This window comes from Pomacea canaliculata, linkage group LG8 (assembly GCF_003073045.1).
Source record: "Pomacea canaliculata isolate SZHN2017 linkage group LG8, ASM307304v1, whole genome shotgun sequence".
NCBI lineage: Eukaryota > Metazoa > Mollusca > Gastropoda > Architaenioglossa > Ampullariidae > Pomacea > Pomacea canaliculata.
Genome location: NC_037597.1, coordinates 17711383 through 17738732, shown reverse-complemented (window position 1 = coordinate 17738732; position 27350 = coordinate 17711383). Strand labels below are relative to the sequence as shown.

The 27350-nt window shown below is 37.7% G+C and overlaps 1 protein-coding gene across 7 annotated transcripts in view; it reads left to right on the top strand.

Annotated features, from left to right (window-relative positions):
- The window catches only part of LOC112570127 (centromere protein F-like), a 47432-nt gene extending 20201 nt beyond the window's left edge, over positions 1–27231 (top strand). For 3 of the 7 annotated variants that reach the window (XM_025248371.1, XM_025248374.1, XM_025248375.1), the window contains exons 5-24: positions 2–141; positions 3294–3365; positions 5848–6013; positions 6275–6429; positions 6668–6845; positions 8674–8777; positions 10577–10711; positions 11007–11124; positions 11448–11615; positions 11840–12330; positions 12941–16582; positions 17009–17080; positions 17249–17370; positions 17531–17694; positions 17863–17966; positions 18528–18627; positions 22984–23065; positions 24452–24566; positions 24867–24989; positions 25298–27231. In XM_025248371.1, coding sequence (XP_025104156.1) covers positions 2–141; positions 3294–3365; positions 5848–6013; positions 6275–6429; positions 6668–6845; positions 8674–8777; positions 10577–10711; positions 11007–11124; positions 11448–11615; positions 11840–12330; positions 12941–16582; positions 17009–17080; positions 17249–17370; positions 17531–17694; positions 17863–17966; positions 18528–18627; positions 22984–23065; positions 24452–24566; positions 24867–24989; positions 25298–25693 — 6647 coding nt within the window. In that variant the 3' untranslated portion in view covers positions 25694–27231. Of the gene's footprint in view, position 1; positions 142–3293; positions 3366–4553; positions 4674–5847; positions 6014–6274; positions 6430–6667; positions 6846–8673; positions 8778–10576; positions 10712–11006; positions 11125–11447; positions 11616–11839; positions 12331–12940; positions 16583–17008; positions 17081–17248; positions 17371–17530; positions 17695–17862; positions 17967–18527; positions 18628–22983; positions 23066–24451; positions 24567–24866; positions 24990–25297 lie in introns of those variants that run through there. The other 4 variants (XM_025248373.1, XM_025248377.1, XM_025248376.1 and 1 more) reach the window with 4 other exon arrangements.
- Positions 27232–27350: the final 119 nt, after the last annotated feature.

Genomic DNA, 27350 nt, shown 5'->3' with positions numbered 1-27350 from the left:
GGCTTTGATGGCTGGGCAACTGAAGAGTGGGGTGACTTTGATGACAGCCTACGGCTTCAAAGGGAGATAAACCATCTGCGGCAGGAGGTGGTGCGCCTGCATGCAGACAGCCAGCACTGGCGCTCCGTTGCTGGGCAACTGGTGAGTGTGTGCGTCTTGGTGCTGGGGCTTGTGGGTTCACCCTTGCAAGGAGGTCATATTGAGCCAACCTTATCAGTGGTGGAATCAGCACAATTAGCATATCATTTCCTCTTCCCCCTCCTGGCCACTGGTTATCCCCCTTAGTTTCATAGTTTTTGGGGGTTTTCATATAGTTTTTTTTTTTCTTTCAGTCCTTTTTGATTACTCATCTCCATATGCAGTATACAGTCTGTCTTATGCTTGAAGTAGGTGTCTTCCTCAGAATGCTGCATTTAGCAGAACAAGATTCGAATGCAAGTTATGGGTATATTATTTGGTTCCAAGGTGGTGTACAGTAACAGGAGTGGACTTAATATTCTGCATTGCTAAACGAAGGTTTCTGTACTGAAACATTTTTAGTACTAAAGAAAGACAAAATAATTAACATACTGGAACAGTCAACATACTGTTTTGAGTGTGGTGGTATTGCATAGTTCTATTTTTATTTATTAAAAATTATTATTGGTTGAGACAATTTGTTGTGTTTGCAATATTGTACTTAGTCTGGCAGTTTGTGAACAGTTTGATATTGTTGACACCTTTTCAGAGTTGCACTATTTGTGATCTGCTTTCAAAGGAAAACTTTCTTATCTCTTGTGTTTCTCAGTACCTGTTTTGCATTAGCATCAACTTGATCCAAACATCACTCTTAGTTGAAGGGAAATCATGGATAAGTTTGAAGACATTTGCTTTGTTGTACCAAAAATTTTACTTTTAATTAAAGAAAGTGTCCATCTTAATAAGACACTTCAATGTCTAAATTTATTAAAATAAAACACAGCTGAATACCTAAAATTTGAAAAGTTTTAAATTAACATTTCAAAGGTATATTTCATCTCAATATCAAAATGAGCCCTTGCAACACCAACTAAATTTTATTTTTTACTGTATGTTTATTAAGAATTTCGTTTGCTGACATTAAATGGTGTGTGTTATATTATGATAAATGTCAGGGTTCAAATGCTTCCTGATGTGTACTTCTTTTAATCATTGGCTGCTGCATTTTCATTTAGTATACTTTGTGTCTTTGTGGGTAGGCAGCTTAAGTCTTTCAAATGATTCACCTGCTGTCATGTAGTTAACAACTGTCTCAAAACACTGTCTTTATGCACCTCATGAAATTTATGAGGCATAGATTCATCTTTAAGACTTTGCTTGTACTTTCAGCAAATGCCACCTGTCATATTATTCCAGTGAAACTGTTTTCTCTAATTGGGGCTCCCACAGGATCTAAGTGTGCAAGTTTTCATTAAATTCAGTAGCAGCATTCATTTGCTGGTTACTTTGTAATAAAGGCATTAGATAAAGAAATAGAAAACTTCCTGTGCCATGATATTTGCAGAGAATGGTTAGGAGAGTTGTCTGCTTTAATACTGTTAGTCTTGAATTTAGATGGATTAAAACCAGCCTCCTGTGGCTACTTGTAGTATATGCAGATGCACTAGAAAGATGACCTGAGAAGTTTTAGCCTATGTTCAGTGTGGTTTTGACTTACGAGGGTGATTTATTCCTTAACTGTGGCTTCCCTTCTAGGGCCGCAATAGGTTATCTCTGTACTTAAGGAAGTCACACACTCAGCCAGCCATCTTGACCTATATTCCCGTTATGCTGTCAGAATGACAAAGACAACTTACAAATAGCATCCTCACATTATTTCTTACCTTTTATGGCATACAACACGTCCTCATATTTGGAACTTTGTGTGACATAAAGTCCTTTCAAACAATTCCTGATTTAAACATTTTCATGGTTTATCAGGTTAAAGCCACTGGCCATGCTCTTTGTACAGTTATCAGCATTAGTATCAGTAAAAGCTTTTTCCAGCTCCTTTATAATCTGGCCTTATAGGGATTCCAGCCCCACCCCACCCCACCCCCCCAAAAAAAACCAAAAAAACTTCCTTGGAGTGTTATCTAGAGATAGTCATAAGATTCATGGGAGGGATTCGCTGTTGATAACCTTCATTTTAAAGCAAAATTTTAAGAAGTTTATCTGCATAAAACTGGCCTGTTGCAATCTTGCGGTCCCATGAGAGAGAGAGAAAAGAAAAAAAGAAACAACCAGCTGACGTGGAAAAGAGTTATCAGAATACCTCTCACTGCTGGATTTGCCTTATGGGAAGATCATGCAAAAACCACAGGTTTTTGACCTGGTTGGCATTGATAGGCTAGCTGAGCAAGAATTTGTACACTACCAGTTTTAAAGTGGACAGCTTTTATTTCCCAGTCCCTGGCAGCTTGGTGGTTTGTGCTGAACTTTTTTTTCATTACTGTAGTTTTAAGAGGTATTATAACAGCTTGGGTGTGGTTCCTGTTCTACTGCTGACACAGTGCAGATGTACATACAGCTATGTGCATTTTTCAATGAATAAAATGACTTGATGGGCGTGACCAATCCTTCAGCAGCACAAACTGTATGGGGTTGGGGAGGCCACTAAATATTAAATTCATAGCAAGAACAGGTCTCCAGGTATAATAAAAAATAGGATTGCAAAAAAAAAAAAACCTTCACATTTCAATCAGTCCTTTTGAGGGTACACTTTGTTTCCTTGTCTATAAATGTGGTCAAACATAAGGGCGTTCTTTAAACATGAAAGAAAATATGAATATGATGTTAGCCTCTCTATTACGCTTTTCCATCAAATCAGCATCTGTTCTTCTCAGATAAGAGTATTCATTGATTGCTTTCTTAGTAAGGATTTGTCACAAAAAGATAAAAAGATAGAGCTGGCTAATTGACTTTTTGATGCCAAATTTATTCAGTCTATCAGAGAAGTCACACAGTCACTTTGTATTAGAGCAATTGGATGAATTTAGGTAGAAATGTTTGCGAGCACAAGCATTGATCAAAGCAATCATCAGCCTAATGGCTGTTTCCAAGACCTCATAGCTGACAAGTTGATGACTAACCCTAGAGGTGACTCATGTGGATTTACTGTTGTTGGGACTTGCATGCTTTTTGGCTGGAGGTGGTTATACTGACCACAGTGAAGGGAAAAGAGCCTACTTCTTCACCAAGTTGTTGTCATATGGCATCTTCTAATCCTGTGTGTTTCTGCTTGTGCACTGGTTTCCGGGGAAGTCAAGGGTGGTGATTTTGACTTTTTTTTCCAGAGTCAAGCTGGAGGAGTTGGATTGGACCAGCAAGCTCAGCATGAGATTCTTAACCTTCAGGCTAAAGTCAAGGTCAGTACAGTTTCCTGCACATTCTAGTCCCAGCTCGTTCTTTCTATTATAGGTGTCTTCAGTTTAATGAACAAAATCCATAGGTTGGTAATATGTTCATAAATGGTCATGCTATGTAGTGATCATTTGGCTGTCTTCTACTAAACTGTAGTTAAACCAGCTGTAAAGTGTTTTTAAAAAGAAAAAAAATTGTATTTCAATGTTTAAGATTAGCGCTTTTTTTAAATAAAGATTATCAACCTTTCAGAACAACTCTAACGATCTATTCCTTTAGACTGCGAAGTGAAAAAAAAAACCAATGAAAATTATAACAGACTAATTTTAATCTTCTTAATCTCTTTTATTATAGTTTTAACAGAAAGGTGTTTAGTCACCAAACATTGGTGTGATAAATATTTTTGTTAAAATATTATACAAAAAGAATTCAGGTTGGAGGAATGTGACAAGTAAAGACTGTTGGCCAAATCTTGATGCTTGACTGTGAGTAATGGCTGCTGATAAGAAGTGGGTTGAGTGTGCAGGTATAATGGATATGCAATTACCTGGTCAAAACTCAGGTAGCACACCTTCAAATTTAACAAGCTGCATCTTTCTCTTGTGGTACCCAATAAAGTTTGATAAATCCCAGCTGTGCCATTGTGAATTAGCCTCACAAACTATAGAGATGCACATTAAGAGAATACTTAACTTTCACTGTAGCACTGAAATGCTATTATGTAATTTAGTTTTAAGCAATACATTTTTGTTCATGTAGTTTGTGTTGAAGAGGTGTACAGAATTTTTCTCATAATTGTGGTCTTTCAGAAAATGCTTAGAGAGTGCTTGAAATTTTCTTAGCAAATAGTGCAGGTTTGTATAAAGGGATGGCAGACATGTTTGAGGAAAACAGTTTACAAAGATCGTAATAAGTGTTCAGAAGTGTCTTACAAGTTTCATTTAGTGAGGTACTATATTACAAGCGCTAAGTTTCTGTGAGCACTGTTTGTCCTTGGTATTTCAAATCCACCAGCCACCAATGAGCCATTCGTCTCAACATCTTTCTGGTGAGCAAGAGGTTGCCACCTGTAGGACAAAGTGGGTCCCATGGCAAGGTAGAGCTGCGTTATCTAGCTACATGTTCATCTGGAGCATAGATAAGGGGCCTTATCATTGTTGTCAAGCTGACGTGCAGGCCTGAGGTCTGCTGGGAAAAAAATGTTCTTGACTAGCAGCTGCAAGTGTGCATGAACTTGCAGGGGTGGTAGGGATGTGAGGACCATGTTTGAACACTTTTATTGATGAGCGGTAGAACAGTTCTCGCAGCTGAACGTAAGTTGGACAGAGTGATATCTTTATTAAAAAACCCAAACCACACTGTTTTTATGGAAAGTCAACAAGCATCTGATAGAGAAGGAACTAGATTAAAATTATTGCAACAACAATTTAATTATTTGATGATGTACAGAGGTAGTGGTCAGATAGCTGCTTCTGATGCCTTGGTTATCTGTAAAAACTAGTGGTGTGAGGATTATTTTCAGGAGCACGCTGATTTTGGATGTGGGCAACAAGGTAGAAAACAAGTGGCGGAAATGTTGAGGGTTGTATTGACAAGTTAGGGCAAGCTGTGGACAGTTGGTGTGCACGACCCAGCTAGCTTATCTCCCTGGCTTTTATTGACTTAAGCCCACGCTATAACCAGGTCCATGTGAGTGCTTTTGTGGCAGGGTTGTAAAGGTAGCATTTGCAGTCCTTGTAGCCCAGTTTTCACATGTAATGTATCTTTATCATGTAGAGATATGCATTTAATATAATTTTATGTATAGTTTTTTGGGATAAAATCCAGGAAATAGTAATGCAAGAATCATATACTTTCGTGCTTTTGTTGATTGAGATTCAGTGTAAATGTAAAAAATAAAATTGTCCTAGCAAGATTTTCAAAGCATGTGAAGAATGGCATTTCCCTTCCATTTCAATCATTCAGAATCAGGTTAAATGCAAATTCCTTGTGGGCATGGCAAAAGCACAGGCTTTTTAAATGGCTTATTTGCTTGCCACTTGAATCAGGAAGTAACTCTTTTCTTTGGTACCGCAATATTTTATCTGCTTACCTTTGATAGAGATGTTTGTAGAAAGGTGTGTCACTTCTGAACCCTGTTTTCCTTAGTCACAAGGAAGGGTCCAGAAAGAGAGCTGGAGAGTAGTCATGGTACACACTGGCAGATTCAACGTTTCTAAGTTTAATCACGTGTTCTTTCTGTCACAGGAACCGTTTAGCCTCAATTTATAGCCATACAGTTAAGTGAACTTGTGTGTGTGTGTGTATGAAATATTTTAGTTCATATTTCTTGGATAAAGTTCCAAATAACAGCAAAGTTGAAAATGGGTAGAAGCAAGGGTGCTTAGGAGAAGCTTGACAGATTTTAATGATCTAATTTAATAAGCTAATGGCTGCATTTTGAAATCATTAAAAATAAGAAGAAGACTGGTATTTTGTCTTTGTCAGGAACTGGAAAAAAATGCAGCAACTGCTAGAGAGGAGGCACAACATGAAATTGCCTCCCTTCAAGATGTACACAGATCAAAACTGGCCGCCTTGAAAAAGACTCATAAAGAAGAAATAAATCAGCTGAAATCGAAGGTGTCAGACTTGGAGCAACAGCTTGCTGATGGTGAGGATGGAGGGTTAATAACAACTTTCATCAATAAACCTGTTTCGCCTTACAGTTCTTTACTTGAAGTACACTACAGGCATGAAAAATAGACTAGAGTCCCAAGATATATTTTAAAGTTACATGAAATCTGTGATATATCAACATTATTTGAAATGTCAATATTAAAAATGCTCAGTTCTCTATCACTCTTTTTATCTCTACCCCCTTCACTCTCTCTCTTTTTCTCATCCTTTCTTTCAAAACCTTTTTGAATTTCAGCTACAATAAGAGATGTTGACAGCATGCGTGCTGCTGGCAGTTCTCTCTTGCCAGAATCAGACAGGGAGGAGTGTGATGTGTCTATAGAGTCTGTCACAATGCAGCTGGCAACACTTCAGGCTCAGCTGACCTCCATCATACAGGAAAAAAACAAGGTAATGTAAATCTCTTGTGACTTTTCATTTAGTTGCTTGCTTATTGTCTGCAGTATTTAAAAAGTCTTCCATGAAAAGACTTCAGGAATACCACCAGAGTGGGTCAATATGTTATTAACTGTAAAATGTTACATATATTAATGATGTATTTTTTTAAGGTTATCATTTTTAAAACTTTATTTCACACTCTTGTCTATGAAATAATAACATTAGATGAAATGTGATACTTTGTGGACAGCTTTTTGCTGCCAACAAGCACCTTGAGGGGCTGGTGGAGGAATTGCAGGAGGAGGTGGGCCAGCTTCAGACTGTAAGGGATGAGCAGGCAGCAAGAATAACAGAACTGCAAGTAAGCATCGGTCATCAGGCACAGCTGCATGTACAAGAGGTGAAGGTGTTACAGCACCACATTGAAGGTAAGTGTCAGCACTTTTAACAATTGAAGAAAAAGTAGAATGTCATACACATTTGCACCAAAGACCTTAAAACAGGGTTGGGTGTAGAATATGCTTATAGAAATATTTAACTCATGATAGTAGGGTACTAAGTGTACTAAGACCATCAGTGACTTGAAATGCTACTTGTTTATTACAGATCCCAACCAAAGTTTTGCTATTTATAAAACTCGAACCGTTTATCTCAACATTTTGAAATTTCTTTACTTTTACACTTTAGTGGTGGACTCATCGTGGATGAAATGAATTTTAAGATATCTGCAAAAATCGTAGCAATTTAAAACGCTATCATTAACCACTAGTGGAGTCTATGTGGACCACAGGTATAAATGCCACATAGTTAAGGATGAACTCCAAGAAATTAATATTGTGTCATTCTAATTTTTCCTCTCACCTTACCCATGAGTGCCTGACCTAACGGCATTTCTTATCTCTGTGTCCAGTTACTCATAGTGTCCCTTTAGAACCTATTTTGGTGTCCATTTACCCTTTTTTCTTCAGCTGAGAAAATGCCTCGTAGTGGTGAGCCCTACTAAAGTTTCTTCCTTATTGTACGATGATTGTATGACTAGAGACATCATTGTAAAATGGATGAACAAGGAGGGTGAACTAGTTTATGGCGAAAATTGGAATATGACTAACAATTTGAGTGCTTTATGGGTGGACTGATTTAGGCTGGTGTCTATAAAGCTCAGGATGAGCCAATAGAACATTTATGGAGCAAGAAGCATGGGAAAGCTATTTTTGTAAAAGCAATGCTCAAAGTTAGATTTGTGCAATTGAGGAGAGGGCTTTAATTTGATGATGCCACTGAATGACGTCAAAGGTGACCCAATGAAAAGCTATCACTACTTTCTGAAATATTTGATGTTTGGCTTGATAACTTGGAAGAATGTTACAAACCCTCAGAAAATGTGACTGTTAGTCACAATTGGTCGTCTTTATGGGCAGATGTCCTTTCAAACAATGCATTCCCAGCAAACCAGAGAAATATGGTATAAAAATCCAGGTCTGATGTGACAGAACAAGATCTTATGTTTTGAACTGCCAAGTATACACAGGAAGAAGACCTGATCAACAAAGGAAACAGAACCAGGGTAAAAGAGTTGTGTTGGACATGATCTCTGGGTTGGAAAATAGAGGAAGGAATGTAACAAGGGACATCTTCACTAGCTTTGGGCTATAGAGAAACTTCTTTCTAAGAAGCTTGCCTTGCTGGGGACCATTTGTAAAACCAAAAAAGAGATTCCATGTGCTCTTACAGAAACAAAAGAGAAGCTAACAAATAATACTCTCTTTGCTGTTCATGATCATGGGATGCTGGCTTCATATTGCTCAAGGAAAAGCAAGATAGTAGTGTGGAGTTCATGTAAAGCTTGTATGTGACTTGTGTGCTCAGAAGTAATCAAATTTCTTTCAGCCTGAATAATCTTGACTTTTGTTACAATAACAATAATCAAAATAATCTGTTAGTTGTGGTTTTTTTTTCAGATTTAGGAAGAAAAGTTTGACTAAATCTTCCAATACAAATCCTTCGTATCTTTTTGTAACATTACTATGTTTTTCCATGGTAATTTGTGGTAAATACTGATGACACTGATTTAGGTGTTTTAATAAAATAGGTATTGCATATTCCACAGTGTGTGTTTTCATGAAAATGAATGGCAAAATGGTATGGGGTTGGCTAACGCTATAAAAATTCTACGGCCATTAGAGGGTTAATGCATAGCTGCAAGGCTCTTCCATTTAAGAGAATAAATTAGCTTTTTGTAACTTTTTTTTTTTGCAGAGTATAAAGAGGAGCAGAATCGCCTGGTCCAGGGTGAGCAGCAGGTGGGACTCGACCTCTTTCTTGCCAAGCAGTGCCTTCTGGATCAGTTGGACGCCAACCATGTACTGACCACAACTTAGCTGCTATTTGCCCCATTGCCCTTCCTTTGCTTGGCCATATTAACAAGTTTCCATTTTTTCTGTGTTAGGGTTCGCTCCAGACTATAGCCTTTCATCAAAAATGAATTTGTGCAGCCACTTTTTTCCATCTGCATTTTTGTGGGCTTATTTCTGAACATTTGTGAGTTAATTCATCTGAACTCATGTTAATGCTATGTGAAATGTAACATTTGTGCCAGTTGAAGATATAGGAGGGACATGGCTTTGATCGGTCATAAGTCTTGTGATATGTTGTCTGAACCTAAAACAGAATTTCCCATTAATCTTCGCTAGATGGTGCAGTGAAAAAAGCCACTATTTAATTAACAGGCTTCAGTTTCGGATTATGTTCTCAAATAATAATAAACATGTACAAAGTAGGCATTGATGCATGTGTGCACATATTTGTCTTTGTTAACTAGCATGCCTACAGCAACCTATCTTTGCATAATCTGGCATGTGCATCTGCATATGCATGTATTTGCATGCTTGCACACACCACTTATACAGACTCGTACACTCTTACATTTCACTCTTACACGTAACACAAAAGTTTTCTGACATAGAAAGACAACTTTTATATTTAAATTTTCATGATTCTTCTATCACTGCCTCCTTTCTAGGCAAATTTCTAAGCATATATTTCATTCACTTTTTACTTATTACATAGTTTATAAATTACGTAACATATAACATACAGCATGTTTTGCTTGCAAAGCATAAATCTTAATGTAGATTTTTTAAAATATATATCAGAAGGAAGAAAATTTGAAAATCAAATCCTTGATGGACTTTGCCAGTTCTGGTTGAGCAACAAATACATATGTACCATTATTTGAAGGAAAGACAGTGCATGTGTGGGTACTAGTGCAGGTAAGGGCCACAACTCAAGGTTTTAAAAACTTTGGATCTTTAAAAATGCTGGACTTCGTGTTAAAGTATTTTGACAGCAGTTCTTTCTGGTTTCTATTTGCAAGATTAATAACAATGCCAAAGTATATTCCTGTGGAAATAGTGACTCTGGTAAAAGTGCTGTAACTTTAAACCCATATAAGAGCATTCATTGTATCATAAGTCTGAATGCTACTATATGAAGTGTAAACAAGCCTTTTTGTTTGAAGAAATAACAATAATTGAACTCGCAGACAATTTTGTTTAGAAGCTGGACATTTTGAGTACAATGTTTAGGCATATCTGTTCTAAGTTGCTATTCTGTTGCTGCCCTGTTCATATGTTCATATTCTGAAAGAACTTCTGGTCAGTGCATGGTGAGTGTTCTAACTATTCCATTAGGCTGTGAATGTATTCCTTTATAGCTAAAAATAAACAGCATGTTTTAAATGTGCTGTACTTTTATTTCAATTCCATACTCAGGTATAGTGCTGTGTATGACGTTGCTCATTACTTACACAACAGTTGAAGAAGAGATTTAACTTTTGCGTCTTCTTAAAGCTCAGGATTAGCAAAATTAAGTTTTTCTTTACATGTACTTCAGTTTAGTTCAGCAAGAAGATCAGAGTTGCAGAATTTCAATAATTTTAGGAGCTGTTGGTATTGACTGGATTTTTTTCAAAAGTGTTAGGGCATGCTGACAGGTCACAGACCTATTATGAAACTAGCCAAGACCTGCATGATGCCTGGCTTCGTATGCGAAAACCAAGGATGAAATAGCATATGGTAAAAAAGAAATGCATGCATGCATGGATTCATATAAGAAAAAACATAAGCAGCTGGCTTTAGCATCAGAGATGGACAACTTGCAGGCTGACATCCAAGATCTGTTGAGCAATGTATCCAGCATTCGGCAACAGTTGTCTTCACAAGCAGCAGAGCGCCAGGAGTGCCTGTTGATTGAGAAACAGGCAATGGCCAACCGCCTCTACTCTGCTGGCTTGCAGGTGTGTCTGCACAGCAGTGAACTTGAGAAAGGTGCTTGCAGCATCAGGCATGGTGGGCATGGCTTTATATGGTGACCAAGGAATCCCATCTGCATTGAAGAGCTAATTTAGTTTACAATCTAAAATTTCATGTTCTTTGGTTATCAACTGTTATTTTTTAAAAATTGCTTCATGCTCATGTTGTGTTGGCGAGGGCAGAAAATACATTAATGCTCCCATCTTGGTGTGTGTTTGACTGTGTGGGGTTTTCTCCCCTATCTTTTATTTAATTGGCATGAACCGTTGACTGTTGCAGGAGTCGAGGCTTAAGTTGGGCATTGCAGAAGCTAGCATGCATATGCAGGAAACATCTAAAGAAGCAGCAGATTTGATTGAGAAACTGGGAGACTCAGAGCAACAAGAGAAGACTGCTGGTGCGAATTGAGGGGAAAAAATCTTAATCTAATTTGGGAATCTCAGTATTGTTTTAAAATGGTTTTAAATTATTTTCTACTTTCTGGTATGTTATGATTCTGTTGACCTTACCTTTTGACTTGTAATATTTTATGCCAGATTGGTTTTACAAAATTTTTTCTTTATGAATTATGAATGAATTTTTCTTAATTGATCGGCCCTCATCTAGACCGCCTATTCTTTTCCATTCTGCACGGATATAATTTTGTGTTTCACTTTCACATCTCTCAAAGATTTTTTTTTTTTAAAATATATATATTTCATTCATTTTCTTTGTTAACAGCTTTTGTAGATGCTGTGGAGAAAGAAAATCTGTTACTGAGGGAGGAAAAAGTAAAACTTCAAGAGCAGATCGCATTGTTGGAAAGACAGGTGTCTAAGCAATTTGAAGACTGGAAGCAAAATCAAGACACTATTTCATCCTTGAGGCAACAGCTTAGAGTGAACAAAGGTAAAACTGCTGTATTGTTTTATATACACACAATGACTACTAAACTGTTATATGTGTTTTGCATAAAATAAAAAAATCTGTTAGTGATAAAACAACTCAAAGTCCTGTGCTTTTTTTGGCATGTCCATGTCGTGTAAAGCAAGGGGAACAATGTTTCTGTATTATGAACACACATCTTTAGATAAAAAAAAATGCATTAGTAGACACTTGTTCTTTCATTCCAGACAGGGAAGGGTATGAGTCTGAAAACACACTGGATCAAAGCTTCACATCTGGAAGTAATCACCTCAACCCAAGTGAAAGAGACAAAGGTGATGAAACATCAGACTGGCAAATTGAAAAAGAAGCTCTAGAGGATGTTTTGGTACATCTAAGGCAAGAGTTACGCCAGAAGGAAGAGCATATAATGCACCTCTCAGAAGGAAAAATGGAGAGTCAAGATGACAATGAGAGTAAAAGCCTGAGAGAAGAACTCGCTCTTTTAAAGCAGGAGCAGGATGCCATGCAGACAGAACTCTCCATAGTTAGAGACAGTGAGGAAATGCTGCAGCTTGAGTTGTCTTCTTTGAGGGAGCGAGAAGAAGTGCTACATGCAGAGAGGCTGGAACTTGAGACAAGTCTCGGCGAGCTGGACGATCAGTACCAGGAGACCACAAACCACCTCATTGCTGTCCGAGACAGCCTGCAGGTTCAGCTTGCTGCTGCACAGCTGCAGGTTTGTGCAGGTTGGATGTTTGTGTTCTCAAATGTGTGGACTTGCTTGCCTCTTGTACCTCTTTTTGTCACTTGCTTGTAGTTAGCTTGTTAGACCAATGCTTCACCTATTGTTAAGTAACTGCATATTTCAACCACTGTTGCTTGCTGTTGTACTTTGTTTTTCTTGAGCTGAGGCTAACAGGTTATGAATATAAAGTGACATATAAATTATGAATTTGAGGTGTACTTACATTAATAGATATGCTAGTAAGGCCACCCTGTATATGCTTGCATGTGTTATGCTTGCTGTTTTTAATGATATTAACATTAAGAAACTTCTTTTAGTACATCACAAGTTTCTAGGGTTTTGTGGTTATTTTTTATGGAGTGTTTGCTGATTTGGTCAGTTGATTAGGAATGCAATGAAGTTTAGAGATAAATTTTGTAAGTGCTTTACAATATGTACAAAGTAAAAGAAAAGTGAGAAAAATGGGCAAAATTAGAGGGGATTTTATGGTTTGGCGTATTAAAATTTGTGGTGTACATTGAAACAAAGGATTTTGGCTTCAGATGTAACCATTTTTGCTTCCCCTGTACTTACCCAAGCATGTTATTCTTTTGATGCACAGGTGAAAGAGCTTCAAGAAGAGCTAGAGCGCCTGCAGCACCAGGAAGGCCCAGTGACTTTCACCTCTGCTGTCCCAACATCTGTTAGAAAAACTCTGGAGGTTCACCACAAAGACAATGGTGAGCAGATGATCTCACCAACATCAGGCACCAACTCGCCAACAGATTCCTCCTCCTCTTCTTTTGAGATGGTGGAAGATCTTAAGCAGGAGTTAAAGAAAACACAGGATGAATTGGCAGCTTCTGCACAGCAGCTGGAGCTCAGAGAGGTTGAGGTCACAGAGCTGAAGGTCAAACTGCAGAAGGGGACCATGGCACTGAATGAGCTGCACATGGACAAGAGGGAGCTGGAGGAGGCCTTGAGGCAGAGGAAGGAGGAGGTGGAGGAGAAGGTGGCCAAGATAAAGACTTTCAGGGAAGAGAAGCTTCAGCTGTCAAAAGAAAACAAAGATCTCTCAGAAAGACTTCAGGAGTTGGAGGATGAGCTGGAGTCCTGGCAGCAGAACAACGAAGATGTACAGGTTGGGAAAAAAGATAGAGAAAGCTTAAGAGTCGAGCTTGTGTCTGCACAGACTGAGCTCTCAACCCTGCAGCAACGACTGGACTCCATGTTTACAGAGGCAGAGGAGCTGAGGGCCCAGTGTAAAAAATTACAGATGGAGAAGGACAGAATTTCTGAGGATATGGTGTCTCAGAGAGAGATGCTGTTTCGAGAAAAGGAAGCAGCTTTGCAGAAAATTGGACAACTTGAGTCTGAGATGACTGCACAAAAAGACTTGCTCAGTGCACATGCTATAAGTAGGGGGAGTGAACTAGAGAGTCAGATGATCAGCCTTAAGGAACAAGTTGACATGGAGAGGGCAGAGAAAGAACAGCTTCAAAAGATGGTATATGAACTTGAGAAACAGCTGACCAGTAGAGAAAACGTTTCTTGTTCTGAAAGGTCTGGTGAGAGCAGCACTGCAGAGGTCAGTGTTGAAAGTCTTCAGAGGCTGAATCAAGATTTAGTTCATGTATTATCTCGGCAAAAGATAGTATTAGAAAAAATGCAACAGATTTTCTTTGCAGGACAGGCTTTGGAAGAGATGACTAGTTCTGAGTCAGGTAATCAGGACTTGGTTAGTCAGTCCCTTCCTGGTCTTTGGGAACAGAACTGTCATTTGCTGAACTCTTTACGCATGCAGCTGGGGGTTATGGAAGAGATTACAAAGCAAGATGTGATTCAGATGAATGAGAGTTGGACGCCTGTTGAGTTAACCAAAGAATCATTAGTAACTCAACCAAGCTTTGCTGAATCTGACCAGGATGGTGTAAATCTTTTGACAAACAATCAACAGTTGCTAGAGACAGTGAGGGCAAAGGATGTGGAGATTTTCAACCTGACAGAATCTCTGACCATCTCCAGACTGCAGAATAAAGAGGTGGAGAATGCTGTTGCAGCAGCAGCAGATCGCCACCAAAGTTTAGTGCAACTTTTGTCTGAGCGAGAATGTGAACTCCAGGCACTGAAGGAAGACAACATTAGCTTGTTGTCTCTGTGTGAGGAGATCAAGGCTAAACTAGGTAATACTGAGTCCTCTGCCAACAGTTTGACTGAGAAGCTGCAAGATGCAGATAAGAAAATGCAACAGTTAAAAGTTGATCAGGCATCTGTCATTGAATGCTCTACACAGTCTCTAATAGAGGAAAATAAACAGCTTAAGGAATTTGCAGTGAAAGTAGAGGATGAGTTGAGTGCATTGCAAGAGAAGATAACAAGGATGGAAGCAGAACTGAAAGAAAAGGAAGATATTTTGTTGTGCCACCAGACGGGCATCCAAGAGATGAACAACAGATTTGAGGAGCAAGCAAAAGCATTAGTCAAAGAGAAGAAGAAGACATCACAGCAGGAAGATGTGATGGTCTTGCTACGTGAGACTTTAATTAAAAAAGACCAAGAGATTGAGATGCTAAAATCACAGCTGCATAATTCCTTCAGATTTCTCAGTCCTGAGCACCAGAAGATTATTAGGGAAGAACAAAGCCTATTGCCGTCAAGTCCAAGGATCAATCTGCCAGCATTGGAATTTCCACAGAAGCCTGCAATTGAGCTTAGAAAAGATACTGAGGACACTGAATTTAGTAAGGAGAAAGAAGATAAGGCAGAGATTGTGAAGGATGTAACATCTTATGCAGTTGAAGAGGTAGACGATGATGAAGAGATTTCCATCCAGGCTGTGGAAGACATGGCATCCTTTGTACAATCTGTGGATGACCTCCGCTTACGCTTACAGGAAAAGGACCAGATTATATCAGATCTTCAACAGCAAAACTCAAGATTCCTGCAGATACTAGATTCTCACTCTCTCACAGAGCACAGCAGCAAAGATGCTGCTAGTGTCCACAAGCTGGAAAGTGAAGTGAAGGCACTAAAATTGGAAAAGGAGCAGATGATGGCTGTGCTGAATGAAAAATCACGCGAGGCAAGTTCCCTCAAAGCAGAGGTAATGAGGCTGATGAACGTCATCTCAGCAGAGAAGTCAGTAATTGAAAAGCTCAAAAGAGACAATCAGGAACTCTCAGTGAGCAGAGTTCAGCAGAAGGATGACATCCTAGATGGCATGCACAGAGAGGCCTTGCAGAACCTGTCCCGTCTCGTGCGTGACAGGGAGGTGGAGATTGAGGCCCTCAAGCAGAAAAATGAGACTCTTATGGCTGTTCTCCAAGACCTAAATCAGGGAGGAGGTACAGGTAGTGCTGAAGGTTCAAATATGGCTGCCAGTCTTGGTACACACCTTGCTGACAAGGAGAACCTTGAGAAACAGCTGGCAGCACTTCAGGCAGAGCGTGAACAAATGGTGGCTTTTGTGAATCAGAAACATTCTGAGAGCTTAGCCTACCATGCTGAAATCCAGCGCCTCATTGCCTTGCGGTCGGAGGAGAACCAGCACTCTGAGCAACTTCAGGCAGAGTATGACAAACTCTGTCAACAGTTTGAGGATAAAACTCAGTCCCTCTTAAAAGCCCAGAATGATATCATCAATTATCGCCAGAAGTGTGCAGAACTTGAAGTGAAGTATGGAGAAATGCTGCAAAAGTCAAATGCCTCAGGAGCAGTGGATTCTGCAACTTACCATCTGGTGGAGGAAGAAAAGGACCGACTCGCCACAAAGCAAGATGAACTTCGGCATATGCTGCATGAGCGTGATGAGAAGATTCGGGCAGTGACACAGAAAGCTAATGAACTGGAGAATAGTCTTCTGACCCGAGACTCTGAGAACAATGCTCTGAAGAAACATGTAGACAGTCTCACTTTCCAGCTGCAGACCATAGCTCACCAGAAGGAAGACATAATCAAAGAGAAGGAAACTCTGGAAGAGAAAATGCAGCAGAGGGAGCAGGAGGTCAAGATGCTCAAAGACATAAATGACCATTTCACCCTAACAGTTCGAGAAAAAGAGTTTGAGGTGGCTTCTCTTCAGGAGAGGTTGCAAAAAATGCTGGCACTGGCATCAGAACAGCAGGGAGAGAAGACCCAGGTGGCACAGTTGCTGCAAGACCAAGAAGCAGCGGCTGCAGCAATGGGACATCTGCAGCAAGAGCGAGATCAGCTGATGCTTGCCTTGAAACAGCGGCAACAGGATCTCAACACAGTGCAGACAGAGGTAAAGGCTAACATACGTAGTAATCATGGCACACAAAATCCTGTGTAAATTGTTAAATAGCTTTGTGGTAGGAATTGCAGGACAGATTTCCTCTCCTTGTTAACAAGGCAAAATGCCTCAGGAAAAATGAAATTATTTTCAGTTGGTGCCCATTTTAAGTTTTCTTCTTAATTGTTTCACTTATTTTTTTTTTGAAAGGCATTTTATATTCCTGTTCTTTTGTTCTAGATGTGTTTTATCCTACCTTAAATTCTGATTGCAATTTGTGGTATAGGGATATATGCAGTTATTTGGACACATTACTATTCATTCTGGAAAAGGTTTTGCTAAATTATTTTTATGCTCTAATTTCAACCTTTTTTTTTTCTTTTTTTTTTTTTCTTTTTGTAAATAACATCTTTCTTTTTTTTTTTTTTTTTTTTTCAGAACCTGCGATTAAAAGAAAAAGAACATAAGTTAGGTCGTGAGGTAGAGAGACTCCGTGGTCACCTCCTCCAAGTAAGTTTATTTTTGTTGTTGCTGACAATATGTCCCTTTTGTAAGGCCATGTTTTTAGTTGAAAGCCAAAATCACTGATAGTTTCTTTACTAGATCAGAAAACAAAATAAAGCCATCTTTCTGGTAAAATTCTGTTGAATCTGATTCAGCAATACCCCCTTTTTGCAGATAGAGGAGGGTTACACACGTGAGGCTCTTGAGGCAGAGGAAAGAGAAAAAAATCTACGCAACAGACTGGCTGCTGCTGAAGAGAAACTTTTGTCCTCCACACACGATATACAGAGGGCCAGGTATGCTTGTCACTTTTACTCCTTTCCATTAGGAAAAGGAGCAAATGATGGCTGTGCTGAATTTCCATTATTCTCTTAGAAGAAGTAAATCAAACTTGAACAATGACATAGTATCTCTTAGGGAATACAAAATAAAAATATGATGTCATTAATTCTACAGCCAGCAGGCATCACAGAGGGTGGAGAACTTGCAGCAGCAGCTGCATGTCATAGCCTCTCAACGGGATGCAGCATACATGCAAGTGGCTGGTCTGCAGGACCAGTGCCAGCAGTACTCCACATCACTTTCCAACCTCCAGCTTGTTCTAGAGCAGTTTCAGAGAGGTGTGTTTCTATATGGGTAAAAACTTTATGATTTTGGAATGAAGATTATCTTCTGTTGTGAATGAGCAAAGTCTATTCTCTGTTGATTATTGTGTCAGTTTTACAGAGGAGTGCTTCATATGGTTATCTCAACTCTGTGTGTGTGTGCACTTATATCTACCCATACAGAAAAAGAATCTCAGGTTGCCATTGAGACAGAACATTACCAGAAACAAGCTCAGCAACTGCGGGAAAAAGTGCAGGACCTGCAAACACAGCTTCAACAAACCAAGGTAATCACAGTGGTGTGTCATGAAGGCAGACAAGTTATATGTCAAATTCTGGAGTCATAGGATGTTACACACACACACACACAAATGGAAAATCATTATAGGATATCATAAGAATCAAATTGCACAAGAAATCACAAAAAAAAACAGGAAAACAATGACATTTGCAAAAATTACTTTTGATGATAATAATCCCATAATAAAAAAATGATGATAATTCATGGAATTGAGGGAGGGAACATGAAAACCAGTAGGAACTATGCAAAATATGTAGAAGTTGACATCTGTGATAAATGATCTGTAACTTGTTTCTGTGCTGTCACACTTACTTGCAGCTGTATAATCGCTGAGTAATCACTTCTTCACTAATGTCATTCCTTCATTAAAATAGTATGTGCTGGTATCCAGAAGCATACTTTTTGGTTTCTCTTACAACTTGAAGTTAACACCATTTTTGGAGTAGATTTAACTTGAAAATACATTCAAAATGAAAATTCAGTGATATGATCTTTATAGGTTTTTCCATGCTCCCTTTGTTTTTGACCTCTGAAATTTTATGTTTAGCTTGATCTAGAGGAAGCCTCAGATGGTCTTGCAGCTGCATCAAGGCTTAGTGAACAGCTTGATCTGAAAGAAGAGGTTATTCAAACTTTAAAAGAAGAAGGTACTCTTAAATGCATCACACCAGACAGAAATACTGCATGACATTATCTAGCACTTGCCTTCACATCCTTCATGGCTTGTGCGTAATCAAATAAAAGTTAGACTTATTAGCATTTTACTTTTTCAAATACATTATTAGAGTGCAGTTGATCATCATTGAGTCTTTTAATATCTTCATACTTTTGATTAAGGAGACTGTAAGTTGATTTCCAATTTCTTGGTGAAAATGTTAATTCTGATTGTACTAAAAGTTAAGCAAGATTTTAAAATCAGTGCAATAAAGTAATGCTAACATTGTGTAATTTTTACATGTACTATTTACATTCTGTTTACATTGTTTTAACAGCATGTATGTTACAAAACTATTTCTGCCTCACTGGCTAAAATAACAAATGCTGTCACCAAAAAATACAGAAATTAAGTTTATTTTCCAAAAGAAACTTTGATTTTGGCTGGAAATATCCCAAAATGGGAGGAGAAATGGATTTGACTGATGTGACAGTCTTATTGAAACCAGTGAGGTAGTAATATCCATCTCTAACTACACCTGTACTTGTTACCTGTCTGTCCTGAGAGCTGCTACCTGCCCTGTTTGGCCCGGCTTTTGCGCCTTTTATCTTAGACTGCTTTACAACAATGTATTGACTTTCCGACTGATCTCAAACACTTTGCACAGGCTGTCTTCAGAATGACTACTGAAAGAAGTTTGGCGGCCGCTTGCTTAATTCACACCTGCACATTCTGGTACTGTTTCTTAAGTGCTATGTGCTCATCAAAGTGGATTACAGTCATTCCAAGCCATGTCTATTCAAAGCAATGCTCTAGAAGAAAGACCTGTATTATACAATCGTTAAGAGCTTTGTTTTCCTCTTCTTGCTATTGCTGCAACTTACTGGAAACTGTATATTCCATCTGTCTTCTATATTACTATAAAAGCTTCAGATGAAGTCAGCCAATTTCTCTCTCATCTTTCCACTGCAACTTGTGTTTCCATTTCCATGCTTTGAAGTACATCTGCTGGCTGCTTTTACCATCTTATTTTCCGGCATATAGGGGATAAAAGTAGGTGACAACGTAGGAAGATGAGCCAGGATTACAAGATTGTTGGGCCTGCGGCCCTAATATCAGCTGGTAATCCTGAGTGAGCTTGCCTCAGGAGGCTGGCTGGTATAACGGTCGTGAGGTTCCACATTCAACCGGGCAGACAGCTCTCTCTTCCTTTTCTGACCTTAGTGTACTCATCTGTGTGCTAACTCTTAACCTAGTCCCATTCACCATGTGTTGTGTTTTCAGATGCACATTTCATGTGCCTTGCATGATCATTGTAATTCCTTTTTTGTCGCTGTCAAGACTGCATATACATTTCTTGGAGTGTGGAGGTTTTCATTTTTCTTGGCATGCTGCTGTTGCTTTAACTTTTGAGTACTTTTAACTTGGAGCATTTCTCTTGTATCAAGCAAAATGGCGTTGTTCGATGCTTCTTGCGTTTCAGTCTATAATTCTCTATTTTATGGCTGTATTATTGTGCAGTGATGTTGCAGCATGACTAATCAGTGGCTTTTAGAGGACTCACATTTTCCATGCATGCCATTGTCACTTCCACTTTAGATACATTAGTATCCCTTTATAGTTTCCACATATATATTTTGTTTGCTTCACAGCTTTATTTTATAGCAATACTATGTTTACCTGTTCATTATAAGTGTAATTTTTAAAATGGTGTTGTATTCTAAATTATGAGGATGGTTTGGTAATTCAAAAGAATATTCCTGTATTGATTTAAAATCTGCAAGAGAATGCTATTGTTTAAATTATGCAGTTTTTATCACTTTTTGATATTGATGGTCTTATAAAGAAAGCATTCATATGTAGCCTACAAAAGCAAAGTAAAATGGGTTTGTTTTACTCCTTTTTTAAAATCCAATCTTAGATAATTTCTGTAAACAGAACAAAGTGTCTTCATTAATTTTGAAAGATATAGGAGAAGTAGGAAAATGTGGATATTCAGATGTTTGTTTTGATTTTTTTTTTTAGCAAAGAAGATAGAAAGATTGGAATGAATTGCAAGCATGCATGATGTGTGTTGGTGTTTGTCTAATCTCAGCTGGTAATTCTGAGTGGAGTTCTGCACACCTCAAGTTACTAGCCGAGATTACATAAATATCGTACCTAATCTTTGTCATGCATGGCTTGTTACAATCATGTCTGTGTTAGCTGAACTAACCCAAATATGTGTGTGTTTTCTTAACTCTGATCTAATGCAGAAACAGACTAGACAGTAAAACACTCTTATTTGCTATCATTAGATTTTGATTTGGTTGGTGCCTTTTTTAACCATTTGACAATGGCTGCTTCATGGCTGATTATTTCTTAGAAGTAGATAAAGTTCAGTTTTTTTGCTCTAACACTCCAAGATGGAGTAGATGTCTGGTGTGTTTGTGCTTTGCAATGATTTGACTTGTTTGCTTTGCAAAGTGAGTGTGTGTGCATTTTCTCATTTGTTCTAGCACTTTCTGAGAGCCTTTCTTGCTTTTGATCCTTTTGATAGCATGGGCCATGTGATAAAAAATTATGTCAGATTTTTTGTCCGCTTCTGGGTGAACTGATCCCTGTTCCTGCACATCATTTTCTTGGTTTTGTTTTTAAACTCCTTCTGGATGGTAGTATGATGGATTCTTCAGGTGGATTATCGATTAGCTGTTTTATTATTATTATTCGTTGTGGATATGTGTGTGTGGTCATGCATACAGGTAGAATTTTTTTGGGTTTTTTTTTAACCAACTCTAGTTACTAGTTTCCTTTTTTTCTGTAAACCTTTACCTTTGCGAACTGAATATCTTGTTATTGGCAAAAATTCTTTCCGATTAGATGTATGTTGAGTATTAGCTGTGAGTTTATTTCTACAGCAATTTCCATTCAAAGGCTGAATGGTCTTTTTTGTGTTCTGGTATTAGGCACAGTTTTAGGACAACTTGAAGGTTGTTTTCTACTTAGATAAGAGGACTGGCATTAGCTTCCTCAGTTATAACTGATCCATAGTACCTGCTACTTCTAGACAGTTTCATCTGTCTTCTCCAAAGCTTGGAACAGAAGGAAAATATTCAGGGCAACAAGATGCTGAAGTCCCTCATCTTTCTCATGTCTATAATCATGAAGTTCAGAATATTTCTGTAAATATGTACATTTTAGAGGGGGAAAATATATATATACTACATAGCTCATAACTTCCTAATTTAGAACTAGAAAACTAGTAAAACTGAATTACTGCAGCAAGTGGACATGGTATTATACAAAAGCAGAAACTATGATATTTTTCTGATTTAAAGTCACGTTGTTCTTTATCATACTGTAGAATTTTGTTAATAACTGTTCAGTTACCTGTCAGTTTTCCTAGTCACAATATGCAAGCTGCGTCGTAGATATTTCTCTTTTTTTTTCCACGAGAAAAGGGTGTTTTTCACCATTTGTAAAAATTATGGTGTGTATTAAAAGTTTATTTTTGAGAAAATTATTTTACTTAGATATATGGTTTTGCTGAACTTGCCGTGACATCTGACAGTGGTATCTTGTTATTATCAAGGTTATCTTGTTAGAGATGAGCCTGAGAAGTTTTTGGGCATCGTTGAAAACAGTTGTCAGCTAGCTGAGTTTGCAGTGCCATTCTTTCTGATGTGTTTCTACATATCTATTGAATCTTGCAGCATCATGTGCATGTTGTTGGTGGTCAGACTGTGAGTATTACATCAGGTACTGAGAATCTAACAAGCTTCAGTACCTTTTGTGATATTCTTAGTCTGCCATTTTGATCATCCAGTTTTATTATACTGCAGTTTCGTGATCATAATTAACAATTTTTTCTGTATTACTAACAAAGCAGCAACAAAGCATTGTGAAACTGAACACTTGTTTTAAATGCATCATACAGAGCATGGACTAACCTAATCCAGAACTGATCGAGTTTTTTATTGTAGAATTTCTTCTTAAGGAGACTATCGCTACATGACTGATTCTAGTTCTTTTAATGTAAAATCAGCTGTCATATTTAAAAGGCCTTTATTGGACTTTTTGAAGAAGTTTCCAAGTATTACATCTTGAAGCATCCAGATTAATACATGATGGTTAACAATGAGCAATAGCAGTAGTGCATTTGCATGTTTCTGTAATGTTATTTTCATATTATTTTCATCTGTATGGCTCCATTATTTTATTTATTTTGGTGGAAGAGCCTTCATTTTATAGTCACTTTTTTGCTTGGATGTAAGAAACTAATAAATCTTTTAATAAATCCCGATACAGCTACGCAGTTGTATATGTATCCTGCATATCATCATGTTCTCTTTTTTTTTTCCTGTGACAGTGAAGCAAAGAGAAGAGGAACTGAAAAAGGCTGAAGAAGATATTAATAAGCTCAGTTCAAGTACAGATGCTAAAGTTGACAAGTAAATAACTTTTCCCCATTTCAGTGCTATGTTTATGCTGTTTTATGTACTTATTAACCTGGTTAATTAATCCAATTATTCATTTGTAATTTTTTAATAGGACAAGAGCAAAGATTGGTAAAAGATTTGCTACCTTTGACATGTAATCTTCTCAAGAAAAGACCAAATGACTAGAATAGAACATGTTTTGGAACTAGCAATCACATTTGTTATTGTTTTGTATTTTTGAAATGTTGATATAAGCAAAGTAATACAGCATTAATCGAAATTTTAAGCCGCTCATAACAAATTTTAAAATCAGCTTTTTGTATAATGAGGGATAATCCAGTATCATATGAATGAAACAACTTCTATACAGGTATTAAGAAAAGAAATGAAAACATCAGATATTCATACTATGAGCACATAAAAGCATACTTCAGAGTCCTATGTTTGTGATTCTTGGTCTCATAAAGTATGGAATAAAACGTTTTTGAGGTTTGAGATATGTTAGCCCTATGAAATGAGAGCCCTATACACATTTCTTAAGTTCACTTTCCCCATTTATTGGCCTCAGAACTGCTGCCAACATTTTATTTCTTAAAGCATTGCAAGTTGATACAGTGGTCTGCCAAAATTTATAAAATATCAGAAAATATGGCAACATCATCAGAAAAAAGAGTGAAATAAATAGCTGTATAAGATCTGAAGAAAGTTGAATTCCATGACATCCTTTTCTGTTAATTTTACAGGTTAATTCATTATTAAACAAAGGAGAAAGTTATGGACTACAAGAGTGACCCTATTTAAAACCTCTGGGGCAATCATAACATCAGATTCAATTGGCTCTTACATGGACGTGTAGATGACAGCAATAGATATTCCTCATATAGTCCATTTATTAATATGTCAAAGTTTATTTCTACTAACAGAATTAAATACTTCATGATAATCTGTAAATACTACATATAATCTCTTGTTTTGAATTATCTGCTTTTATGTAGCAAATACTAGTACAAATATAGGTGATCTATTGGGTTATAATCCTTTATAAACCGATAGTTTTATTCAGTTCCATTCACATATTGATTCTTTATAAAAGAATGGAGCTGGTGGTCTGGGGCAACATTGCTGATATTAATATTTTCTTGAGAAGCTGTAATCATCCAAACTTAATGGACTGTCCGGTATTCAAAAAAGCTGATTAAAGGTCAGATTATAGCTAGTTTGTCAAAGATATATAGAGCAAATGATTAGGGAAGTCTGAAGAATTTGAACTGTAAAGAGTTCATGTGCAGTCAGGACCATAGGTAGCTCAATGATGTGTGAAGTTTATGTTCCACAGAAATAAGGAACTTATATAAAAGACAAATAGTTGTTTGAACGAAAAGATTTTTTTTTCTACAGAGTACTTATGAAAAACCTGATCCTGAGCTACTTTCATACTCCAGACAAGAATCGTATGGATGCCATTCACTCGATTGGGGGCCTACTGGGCTTCACACAAGAAGAGTTTAGAAAGGTAGGTTAGTTTATTCAAATACAATGTAGTCTTTTTGAATCTTAGCTGAACCTCTTGTACGTTTGTACTTGTATTTAACATCAAACCACACTGTTATCTTTGTGCATGCCCAGTCTTTTGTCAGTCAGTTTTCAGTCTTTTCACTCTTTCATCAATCTTTCTAAGGTGTTCTGTCACATAGTTGTTCTACAATCTGTGTTTTTTGTGATTGTCATTTTTTTTCCTTATGTAGGAGTCATTTTTTTCCCTGCATACTTCTGGATTATTATTCTGCATTTTACTGTCAATCCTCTTGCCCAGATTGAAGAGAGTCAGGGTCAAGGTGGCTGGGTGGCTAGCTTTCTAAAAAGAGCTCCTCGATCACATAGTACAACACCACCTTCTACACCTATACATAAGGCCAAAGATCCTGGCCTCAGCCAGGTGAGAGATATATATATATTTCTAAATAGATTACATATATTTTCTAATGTCCATATATCTGTTTTTAGCACCTTTTTCAAAAATGGTATTGCTATAGATCATAGAACTTTTTTTTTCTTTTTTCTGGAGTGTTTAATTTTGGCATTCTTACTAAAATGAAAAGAGAGTAGTAGAAGGAAAACTTAGAAAGCAGTATATCTTTGTGTTCTATTAAACCCTCAACACCTGTAACTTCTGTGGCATCAGAGTAATAATGCTTAATGCTCTTGGTACTTTAATGATATTAGGATATGTTTTATCTTTTTCAGTCATTTTCACAGTTGTTTGTCAACTTCTTGGAAAAAGAATCTAGTCCACCTCCAGCCCCTATTCGCCTGCCAGCAGAGGAGATGGCACGGGAAGCACAGCAGCGTCACCTTGGTGACCCTCGCAGCAAGCCAGTGTTTAACCCTTTCACTGCTCCGCGACATGTGTCCATGCCTTTATCAGTTGGACCTTATGCATCTACATCAATGTCACCCAATTCACACCTGCTGATGGCCCCACCTGGCTCCCCTACATCAAGTTTTCCTGTGTTCACACCATTCACATTTTCTGAAGAGAGCAGACAATCTGCCAGTCAGAGTAGCAGTGTTGGTGGAGTGAGCCGACCACCCCCCCAGACATCCAGTACTATTCTTAAGGATGTCCTTGGAAGCAGATGATAACTTCTGGGGTCTTCATTCTTTTTGTGTGTGCATGTGTGTGAGAGAGAGCTCATTCATCTCTGTTTAAGTATCTATTTGCCACAACAGAGTTTGATTTCATATTCATAATATATTACTGATAACAATACATCTGGTATTCATTTCTCCAAGAATGAAGTCTTTTGTAAACTGTGTACACGTGTGTGGGGAGGGAGCGTTTAAAAAAAAAATGATACTAGATTTCTTCCCTTTCCCTCATTCCCAAAGCACAACTACTTAAGACTCAGTAGAAAACAGTGTAATATTTTGTGGCTGGGAAATGCAAGTGGCTTGGAGGTTGTGCTTTCTTAAAGGCAAGTATTTAGCCTGCATGATACCTGTGATCACATGTGATTTTCTTCCCTTTTCCTCAAGGGCAAAATATGGAAATGCCTCCAGACATCATACAAGCAGAAGGGTGGGGAAATGCACTTTTCACTGTATTGTTTTACGTTGTTGTTTTTTAGTTCAGGGATGAGTGCTTTCTGCATTTTTTTCACAAATCATCTGCACTGCAGGCATGATAGGAGGCTTTATTTTTTCCTGCCAAAATAATGTACAGCTACTGTTTGCATTAAAAAAAAAACCAACCCTATCTCTTACACTTATTTGCGGTGGACTCGGTGCTTATAAATGCGTGTATAAAAGTTGCATTCAGCTTTGTAGTTTTGACCAAAAACCTTAAGTATATTTTTGCAATATGAGTCATAAGAAATATTCTATAAAAAGTAATTTTTAATGAAAGACTGTTATTAAGTATTCAATCTTTTATTATGACACTATATTTAGGTTTAGTTCAGAACAGGATTTTCTATGACATTTGCTCTGAAGTTTTGTTTACTAAATTTTCAAGTGCAATGGATACAATTCTGATGTGTTTCTTTACATTTTATTCATGGATTTTGTTTGCCAAATTCACAGCACCTGAGTGCACATGAGAGAAAGAGTGTGTGTGTGCATGGACATTAAGGCATGTATGAGAGGGAGTGGTTGTGTTTGAAACATTCATATACCATCTTGCATGTTTAATGGGGTGCTCGTCTGCCTATGTTCATTCATTTTGTTCAAGGAAGGAATTAAGCTTTTTCATATTTCAGTCCAACAACACATCCAAGGATTTTTCATACTGTTTGCCCATGCCTGTCTAGAAATCATTTAACTAGCATCTGCCTCTCACCATTGTCTAGCGAACAAGTGTCTACCTCTCAGTATTATTTGTCTCGCCAGGCTGAGAGGTAACTTGAGACATAAGCCAAGCAGATGTATGTCTTCAAAAAAATTCTTGCAACATACTTAAAAAAAAAAGGTCCTATTTAAAATAAAAATGCAAACTTGTACATATGTACTGACATATTTGGGGAATAAGCTGCAAGATATATTGTAGGAATGTGCATTTGACATGTTCTTTGTGGTAACATAGTTGTAAAAATGAATTTGAAAATCCACATAAATGTACCATCTTGCATGTTTTATCTGGGGAACAAGATTATTTATTAAAGACATTTTGTGAAAGTGACTTTCATGTGCGTGGAGTCTTAATATGTGTGTGTTTGTGTGTGATTTGGTTGGAATGCTTTAGATAACTGCTTTTCTCCACATAATAATAATAAATGCAAAATTTTTAAAGCCCAGGGAC